At 42.0% G+C, this 9,492-nt stretch overlaps 1 protein-coding gene across 1 annotated transcript; it reads left to right on the top strand.

The window, feature by feature from the left end:
* The first annotated feature begins 160 nt into the window (after window positions 1-160).
* On the top strand, window positions 161-8,178 carry LOC113990641 (small integral membrane protein 10-like protein 2A). The gene is made up of 2 exons (XM_027726238.2): window positions 161-398; window positions 1,836-8,178. Exons 1-2 carry the CDS (start codon window positions 213-215, stop codon window positions 1,854-1,856), a joined length of 207 nt encoding a protein of 68 aa, XP_027582039.1. The 5' UTR covers window positions 161-212; the 3' UTR covers window positions 1,857-8,178.
* The last annotated feature ends 1,314 nt before the right edge of the window (window positions 8,179-9,492 follow it).

The raw sequence follows: 9,492 nt of genomic DNA, 5'->3' as shown, positions 1-9,492 counted from the left end.
CCCCGCCCCGCCCCGCCCCGCCCCGCTCCGCCCCGCTCCGCTCCAACGGACCCCGCGCCCGCCCTCAGCGCGGCCCCGCCCCGCGCGCTCCCCGCGCACGCGCGGCGGGCAGAGGCGGGCGCTGCCGCAGCCCGTGGCCGGCCGGCCGTGCGCACGCGCGGCGGGAGGCGGCGGCGGGGCCCGGGCGCGGGCCCGGCGGGCGGGGCGGGTTTATGGCGGCGGCTCTGTCCGCCCTCGCTGCCAGGCTCTCCCAGTCGGCCGCCGCCCGCTCCTACGGCGTCTTCTGCAAGGGGCTCACCAGGACCCTCCTCATCTTCTTCGACCTGGCCTGGAAGCTCCGCATCAACTTCCCCTACCTCTACATCGTCGCGTCCATGATGCTCAACGTGCGGCTGCAGGTGGGCGGGGGCGGCGGGGCCGGGCCGGGGGGTGTCCGGGGGTCGCGGCCGGGCCGGGGCCGCTGCGGCTCCCCCGGTGACGGCGGGGGGGGCGGGTCCCGCCGTGCCCGCCCTGGGGCTGTTGCCCTGCCCGGTGTCCCCCGGGAATGTCGCTTGGATGCAGCCCCTGGAGGAGATTCGCCCTTGCCCGTGGCCAGGTGCGAGTGCCCCGCTGTGCTGCTCGCTCTCCCCGTTCTCAAGTTTATTCGTGTTCCTGAGCCATAGTTAACTCAAAGACAGGCAATAAATTGTGAATATGTGCACATTTTAAGGAGCAAAGAAAACAATTTCCTTCATCGGTTTGTGGGGTTGTTGTTTGGTTTGGTGGTGTTTTGTTTTTTTTAAATCAGGACAGTTGCAGCAGGGAAAATTCAGAGAGTTTTAAATACCAGTGTCTTTATATAAAAAAAACCAGTTAATATTTAATTTGCATCTTCCCTGTTTCTGCAAAACGTTGAACTCCCTAAACCAGCTTTGACCTCTTGTAGGGTTTAAATTTCGTTGTTTTTATGATGAAATGAAAGCTTTACTTTAGGCTTAGCTGGCAACAGAAGCAGGTGGTGGACTGTCACAACAAACATCTCTTCTAGCCAAGGCTTGGGCACTTTATCCTCGTAAACAGCTGTAATGAAAGTTTTGACATCTGGCCAGTGGCTGAGTGCTCAGAGACAAGTCTGGTTGCAGTTTGTGACTTGTAAAAGTTAAGCTAAAATGGGAAGAGGCCAAAATGTGACATCTCTTATTTTTATTTTTGGGATTCGTCCTACAGCTCCGAACCTTGAAAATGAGCCACGTGGGCAGGAGTTGTACCTGCAGCTTAGTAACCTTGGTAGCTGAAAAAACGTGCCTTTGCTTGTTATCAGTGTTGGCACATAATAGTTCTCTTGGAACAACATCAGCCTGTCCTTTGACTGCACTACAGCTGATCCCGCTGGTGCAGCCAGTCTGACCAGTTCCCTTGGGAAGCTGTGCATGGTCCAGTGTTACTTCCAGTGTTGTGGGTCTGATTTCAGCTTGCACTTGTGTTTACCTTCAATGTTAAGTTTCTAATCTGTCCCAGCCCGTGTTTCTGTTGGATAAGGGAAATGGTGCTGTTACACAGTGAATCTCTCCCTGCTCGTTTGCTGACTCACTTTCACGTCTGTCACCAAAAGAGAGTTTGCAGCAGATTAAACTGAAACTACAGAAGAAAGCTGGTTTTTGGGTATGCTTCCTACCCCTCTGGATGTGTTCAAGCAGCCTATAGGGAGACTTGTCTGTTTGGACAACTGTTACTTTTTGTAACTGGGTTATTCTTTTTTTTTATGTTAAAGATTTTTAATTTTTTTTTTTGGTCTGTATATGGGGCACCAAGAAACTGATATCAGTGTAATAACTTCCTGCATTCTTTCTCTTTAGGTCCATATTGAGATCCACTGACTGGTGACTTGGTGTGCTGCTTGCACTGTATGCTGTCTGTCACACTCCTCTTCCAGTCCAGCCTGTAGTGAAGCAGCAGAGCTGTGCTCATGTGCTCCAGGACTATGAAGAAAGAAGATTTAACCCAGAACCCAGTATGTGACGATGACCCAGCTCATCCCAAGGCAGCAGCTCACCTGACACACGTGCATTCCGTGTCGGACAGTTCTCAGTATCTGAGCAGCAGTTTACAAGAATTATTTAACACGAGGAATTGTTCTCTCTTCAATACTATACCTCTGCCTTCTGTTGGCAAGGAAATGCCTCTGAGTTTCAGTGAATCAGCAGGGATGAACTCCAGTGCAGCTGCTCCTTGGAAGGATTCATTTCATCTGCATTTTTCTTCTGGCAAAGACAGTCCTGATCTGGTTTCTCACTGCATTGATGGTATTTCAGGAACGGGCTGGCTGGAGAAAGCTTGGAGCCTTTCTGGAGACTTCAGCTCCTGCTGTCCAGGAGACAACTCTGTATGCTTTGCACAATTCTGGCTGGGACATTTGCAGTGTAATAAAAACCTGCAGTTTCTGGGATTAGAAACGAGCAGCAGCAAAGAGAATGAAGTGCAGTTTGCATTTTTGAAAGCGTTGGAGCTTGGTGGACTTCCTGATCCCTGCTGTAATCCAGCTGCCTCCCTGAACGACTCGTATGCTATGGGACTCCTAAACAACCAAAAACCATGGTTCTTTCTTTGTTACTTAAACCTTGTGTCTTCAGAGCAAACACTTGGATACGAGCAAATGCTTTTGAATATACAATATGTGGCTAATGATTTTCCCATCATACAGCTGGTCATTTCTGTGCTAGCTTTTGCACTAGCGGGTCTCTGGTGTGCAGTAGTCAGGGTAAAGTACTGGGATTTTAGTAACTACTATTTTTAATATTAACAGAAATTTAACTAAATAACAGAGAAAAGGTCACAGTTCAGGTTTTAGTGAGAAGTAGATAGCTAAAGTAAAAATTATACTTGTGTAATTGCTAGTAAAACTGGTTGTTGGAAGAATAGGGACTTCTTTTTTGTAAGAAATATCTGCATCTGTGTGGAAAGAACTTCATAATTTCCAGACTCTTTGGGACTTTGCAGGCCTGTTGTTAACACTAAACTAGAACCCAGTTTGATTAGCACAGATCCTTTGTTTTCTTTAGGGTTTGTATTAGTGCAGTGGTTTAGCTACTACTATTTGCAGCCATTTCCAGTGAAACTGTTTCTTGTAGAATTGAATTCTTGCTCTGAATCCAACAGTGACTAATACATCAGTCCTTAAAACACTTTGAACTGGAAAGCTGTTGGGAGGGTGGTCTTCAATACAGCATAATTCTCAGCAGTGTTCCTTTCCAAGGGTGGTACTGCTCTAACTTAACAATATCTCATGAGCTGTATTGTGCTACAATAGACACTATAAACAATTTTCTAAAAGAATGTTTTATTTCCTTGAGAAAGTGATTGCACAGTAATAATTTCTGGGCCTGTTGACTTTGGCTTTGGGACAGGCTTCTGATAATGGGGTTTGGCAAAGTGTGGGGCAGGAATGTTGGAATCCATAGAACTGCTTGTGAATAAGAATTTTGAGGAATAGGCTCCTGTTGGCACCCCGATGGAGGAACTCATTGTGCAGCAGGTCAAAGTTTGAACTCAGTGTCCAAAATTCTCAAGAAGGGATTGCTGCAGGCGGGCTTAGTGTGCTCTGGAGGCTCACCTACAGAGGGAGGTACTGATAGGGTGGGAGTTAGGATGCATTTTCAGCTTCCCCTTCACTGAGTTAAAAGTGAGGACTTAATGTGGAGTAAAGCCACGCCAGTGATTCCCACACCAGGAATCCTTTTTGCCAGCTGTCTTGCTTCATTTGGAAAGGGAGTAAGTGATGCTGCATTTAATTTGAACTGAATTTACCTGGAAAGCCAGTAGAATTTCCCAGGTGGTGATTACTGGGGTGTTAGCACACTTGTGTGGAGATGAGATGATGCTTATCAGTGTTACAGGGAGAAACGTTGGAATTTTTTAATCTCATTTGAGTGCTGAAAGTAAGATATATTACTTTTTATGTTAAATGATATGCTGTGTTTTTATTATCCCCATTGGCTGATTGTTTCTTCTGGATGCTAGAAGATACGAAAAGCCATTTTACTTTAACTTAGAAAATCACTTTTTCCCTGGTGTGTATTTTAATGATTGTTTAACTTCTAGACTTTTGACCTGTCAGGAAGTGACTGAAAACCTTAAAATAATGTTGGATTATCTATCATAAGTAACTATTTTGACAGCAACAGTTCCACTTCATTAAGCCGTTCACTCTCATCTCCACTGCTGCAATTTATCAGCCTTGCAGTGGTATTAAGATGTTAACACGTGGTTTTGTGGTGGGATTAACATGATTCCCAAAGTGATGTGGATCTGAAACCCCAAACCACCAGAAACAAAGACACTTCTCCAGAAGTCTGTGGCTTCTTTGAGTTATGGTGTTAAGTTGCTGTCTACCTACATTTTGACCAGAAAACCTCCCTTGGCAGAGCTGAGGGCAGAGGAATGAAGGTGGGGAGGGGCTGGGCCCTGTTTAAGCTGCCTTGATTGCTAAAGACAATGTTGTGCAACTCCAGATCCATCTCTCTAACCAGCTCCATAGGTACATACCCTTTGCCTGTATGGTGAGCCTTTTCTTATTAAGCTGAGCATAAACACAGCCCTGCACCCAAACCTCGAGTGCTCGAACCTCCTGTGCAAAGGATCAGTTGGCACAGTTGTACCTGCAGTTGTTACTTGAGACTTTGTTTGTTCAGCTGAATGGTTTGGCCTGGAAGCTTCTCTGCTCTGTGTCAACTGGGAACTACTTTTTTTGGGAATCACAGTTATATGCAAGAAATTGTAGGTGATACTGTAGGCTAACAGGCAAGAGGAGTAGCTAAAGGCATAAAAGCATTAATCCAGTTTTTAATGCACCTATTTTTCATGGTGATTTTAAAGGGGGCAAAAATGAAATATGAGAGACACGGCCAGTAAATGAGAATTTAAATGTGTGTACAGCAGCTGCCAAGGGTTTTCTCTTTATTGATGACAAGCCTATGCAGGAGGGGAATTCAGAATGTTGAACTGGGTTACACATCACAGTCCAGCTAATACAGTCCTATTTTAAGCAAAGTCCTCTTTGAGTGTGTGGCCTTTAATCAGTTATTACAGGATCACTTTAACTCCAATACAGCTAAGTGAAATGATGGATTTTTGTTGTGTATTATATGTATATTGAACATAAGATATAAAGAATACATCTTAAGTGAGTGGATTGAATCCATTTTAAGATAGTTTATGTACCTTGCCTTGGATTTTATTGCTTAAAACCTAAAAGGTAACTTTAACTTGAACATTCCTTCTGAAATTCAAATAAAGGATAGTTTGGTATGTTGAAATCTCATGTAATATACTGCACTTTAAGCCTGGGGAGGCCATGGAGTGAAAGCGCTGTTCTTGCACTAACAGAACTGTCTGCCTGATGGTGACAATGTTTAAATGGCTTTTCCTGTCTGGAGGGAGAACAGGGAACCTGAGGGATGGCATCCATCCTTTGAAACTAGAGATACCTCCAACACTATGTGGTTGAGGCCACTGTTCTCTTCCTACAGATGTTCTGATATTAACTCATCTCAAGAGATGGAAGGTGTCTGGGCTAAGAACCAGTTTGTGTGGAGCTTCATGGCTTCAGTAAGATGTGGAAAGCTTTTCTGAGCTAATGTGCTGTCAGGGCTGAGACTGTCCTGGATGATTGTTACAGTACAGAAACATAACATTCTTAGTGGGGGTAAAGGACCTTTATACTGAACCGGGAGTTGCCTTCGTATTTCTGTATTTCCCTCTCATCTTGCTCTGGAAAGAGTTATTTCTAAGCAAAATATCAGGGTTCTACTAAACAACTTGTGCTCCAGGTCCTTCCTGCATTACATAGCAAAGAATTCTATTTCTGCCATTAGAAAACAAATTAAGTAAGAAAATACTCAATATTTAGAGAACTGCCTAGTAGTCACACTTGAGTGAAAATTTACTATATGGTGTACTGCTTTGAAAAGAAAATATACTTTTAAATATGTGTGTACGGAGCTCTGCATGTAGATAAAAAAGTGTTTTACCACAGTGAGATGCTGGAATGCTTCTGCAAATGCTTGTTTCCTTTCTGATGTTTCAGTGCAAACTGCAGTAGGGATGGTGGTGTGTTCTCAGTGTGATATGAGCTGGTGCAATCCTGGCAATCCCGTGTGTGCATCACCCTGCACCAGGAGGCAGTTTTATCTGTAGACATTTTTTAGCTGTTTGCTCTTTTAGTGTTGGGTTTGCTTTTGTTGTTTGGGGTTTTTATTTTTTGGTTGTTTGGGTTTTTTTATTATTTTTAGGACTGTAAAGACTGCACTTTCTGAAACTTCGCCAAAGTTTGCTTCCTTTCTCCTTTTCTCCTCCTGTGCCCTTTCTTAGAGGTATACACATGTAATTTTTGGAAGAAGCAAGCCTGTACACACTCTCCTAATGTATAATCTTTCTGTCAAGTTGCTCCTTTTGTTTTTATGGTGTAGTCTTACGTATATTTTCCTCCCTATAATTTCTCAGCCTAAGCACATGCTGATATTTTATTCCACTTCAGAAACACTGCCCTGTAATTAATTATGCATAACAAATTGACAGAAACCATGCAGAGATGTAAGAGCACATAGTCTGTCACTAAGGTGCATGACAGGAGATATATCTGGCAGAGCAATAGGTAGCCAATATGACATATTTCTGCTTTTTTCCCCTTCAAAACAGCTGATTTAATTAAAATCCAATATTTAATTTGAATTTGTGGTACCTCTGTCAGCTGAGAATTGCAGCTAGAATTTGGAGCTTATGAAATATATTAAGGTCAGAACTTAAACTGTAACTTTTCAAAAAATTAAGGTTACATTCCTGTGAATATTTTAAAACCATTTTTTTTCTGAGTGCACAGAATGTCTTCTGACACTTGTTTCTGTGATGCATTGTCAATAAATGGGGGGAAAAAACCTCTCTAGCCTACAGAGCCTCTAATCCCCAAGGAAGAGCTGCATTCAATAGAACTTTAAAATAAATGAAATGTTGCCTAGGAAAATACTGATATTTATGATCAATTCACATACTTAAATATAAGGTCATAGATATCAAGCTGCTGACAGTGTGAAAACTAGAATAATACAGAAGTGCTGGAATAATGCTATCCTTTACCAGCCTGCACTAAGCAAATCCTATTGGTGTGTGCTTTGGAATTAATGACAGTTATCTTAGTCTTTTTGGAATTGGTGATACAAGATTCAGACCAAGATGGTTATTTCATTGTTAATGATGAAATAAATTTAAAAGCTAAAACATTCTAAAAATGACCAGAGGGACTTCCAGAAAGAAACCCTGCCTTGAAAAGATCCCCTTTATTTTTTAATATATTTGTAGTCTGTTTTGCACATTTCTTTTCTTCCCTCTTCATGGAAGATGTGTATAAACCTGATAGCAAAAATGGTCAAAACTCAAACTTGCAAAGGTATCAGTTTTAATTTTCTCTTTGTAGTCAGTTTTAGCTACTGTCAAGCAGAATAGCAAGATGTAATGTAAGCTTTTGTTCTTAAAAGTAGGGACATCTAATGCTTAGTGCCTGATTCATAACTTGGAGTGTTCCATGAACTTTCTTGAAAATGGGTTCTGCTACCTGCTGGTGACTAACACTTATTTTAAATGCTGACACTTCCTAGTTTCTGTAAACTGTGATGTTATCCCTGCAGAACAATTTTAGTCTCTGGCCTTGCACTTTGGCCCTTTTTATTTTATCGCAGCGTGGGAGGTGGAGAAGGCTGGCACAGACCATTCTTGTTTGTTCCAGAGAAAGATGTTTACAACTTTGTATGTATTTTAGAAGCTTATCGTGACACTTTTAACTTGTGAGAGGAGTTTCCATAGCAAACTTGAAACCTGTTGTCCTGAAGGGGTGACTACAGACTCGTGAGTACCACGGAGTGAGTGCTGTGTGAGCTCCAGAAGCTGCTGCCTGCGCTGCTGCTCGCTCACGCCACAGGAGGGAGTTACACATCAGTCTTTTCAGTATTTTCAGTTACAGCGCTGGTTTTTCTTAGCACAGCACATTTCAGTTTGACTTGTCTTATGGATTGTCACTGCAAATAGGTTCATGTACAAAATCAGTACCCAGTGGTCATGTATTGTAACTGTTTACAGCTGAACTCTCTGTACCAATGGATGGGTTTTGTCAAGCTATTTAAAAACAGAAATAAAGATCTTTTTTTAAAATGATTTTTTTGTCTGTGCTCAACAAGAGAGAGTTTTGGTGCTTCTTGTTCCAATTTTTCACTGTATAAATTGTACAGATGTGCTTAGGGAGACTGTTTCTGACAATATAAAGTCAGTGAGGGGCTTTTTCAGAGATACAGTTTGGGAGATGTGTGTTTACAGAAAACAAAAAAACCTCTGTGAGAATAAAAGGGCTCAATGCCTTATGCTTGGCCTTGGAAATTTGGTATTTGAGCCCTCTGTGAGCTTAATGATGTTAGCCACCTGTATTCATTTATAGTCATTCTTTTTACACACTTTTTTTTTTAGTGACACACCTTAACACAGTTACTTTCAATATAATTCCAATTTCAATATAATTTCCTAACTAACTAGATCCAATCTTGCAGCAGTTTCATTTTAGAGGGGGAAAGCAAACCATGCTAAATATGTAAAACAGCCATAGAAACTCTCCTGCATCATCCAGGATGTTGTTACTGGATGCTTCTCTGCATGGTTAGAACCACCTCAGTATTAACAGATATGTCTGAGCTCTTGTTTCTGCTGAATAAAATATTCACATTAAAGGAGTGGAATAAACATGTATCCTCTGCTTAAATGTTGAGCATTAAAAAACAAAACAGAAACCCCTCACCCTTCAGAGGTCTCTTTTCTGAAAATTGCTATCAAGTGACCTTTAGATTCTACACTTAGAAGACTTAACTGAAGAAATTCACGTGTCTTAAAGGAAATGATAGTTTAAAAGTGAATGGAGTGCTTTACTTTCCATTAAAAAAGAAATTATTGGTATCAGGAACTGTGGTGTGTTTGTAAAAAGCAAGTTGTATGTCTTGAGCTTTAGGAAGTGCTTTGTCTATTTGTTATCACAAGTATTTTTTACACATATCAAAATACTCTTTTATTTATCTTTAACCTTGTAGTTCAAAGAAAAGAAAAAAAAAACAAACACATTTTGGAATTCTTTCAAGTGTTATGCTTTGTTAAAAGTGTCCCCAAGGGCAAAGGACCAAAACCAACACAGACCTCTTGCTCACTGAACAAAAAGCCAGCAGCAATGACAAGCAGGATGTTTTTGATGCTCTGTTTCTTTTTTCTGGGGCTAGTGGCTGAAGCCCTTAATCACTTTAGCTGGAAGTTATTCACAAATAACTCTCCTGAGCTCAGTAATCCTGTCTTGCTTTGTATCATAAAAAAATCTTTTCTACAGCAGAGATTCCTAAATCTCCTCTCAGATCTCAGCCTTGCATTCCAAGTATTTCATGGTGCCTGCAAGCACGTCTGACCTGCTCCAGAGTCAGAACAGTTACAGCATTTCCA

Source organism: Pipra filicauda, unplaced genomic scaffold (genome assembly GCF_003945595.2).
Source record: "Pipra filicauda isolate LSUMZ 115617 unplaced genomic scaffold, ASM394559v2 scaffold129_size2064235_pilon, whole genome shotgun sequence".
NCBI classification, from domain to species: Eukaryota; Metazoa; Chordata; class Aves; order Passeriformes; family Pipridae; genus Pipra; species Pipra filicauda.
This window is presented reverse-complemented; position numbering and strand designations above follow the sequence as displayed.

Coding starts and splice junctions, on each gene's coding strand:
- LOC113990641 (XM_027726238.2), top strand. CDS start 213: ATGGCGGCGGCTCTGTCCGCCCTCGCTGCCAGGCTCTCCCAGTCGGCC. Junction 399..1,835: donor TGCTCAACGTGCGGCTGCAG/GTGGGCGGGGGC, acceptor CTTTCTCTTTAG/GTCCATATTGAGATCCACTG.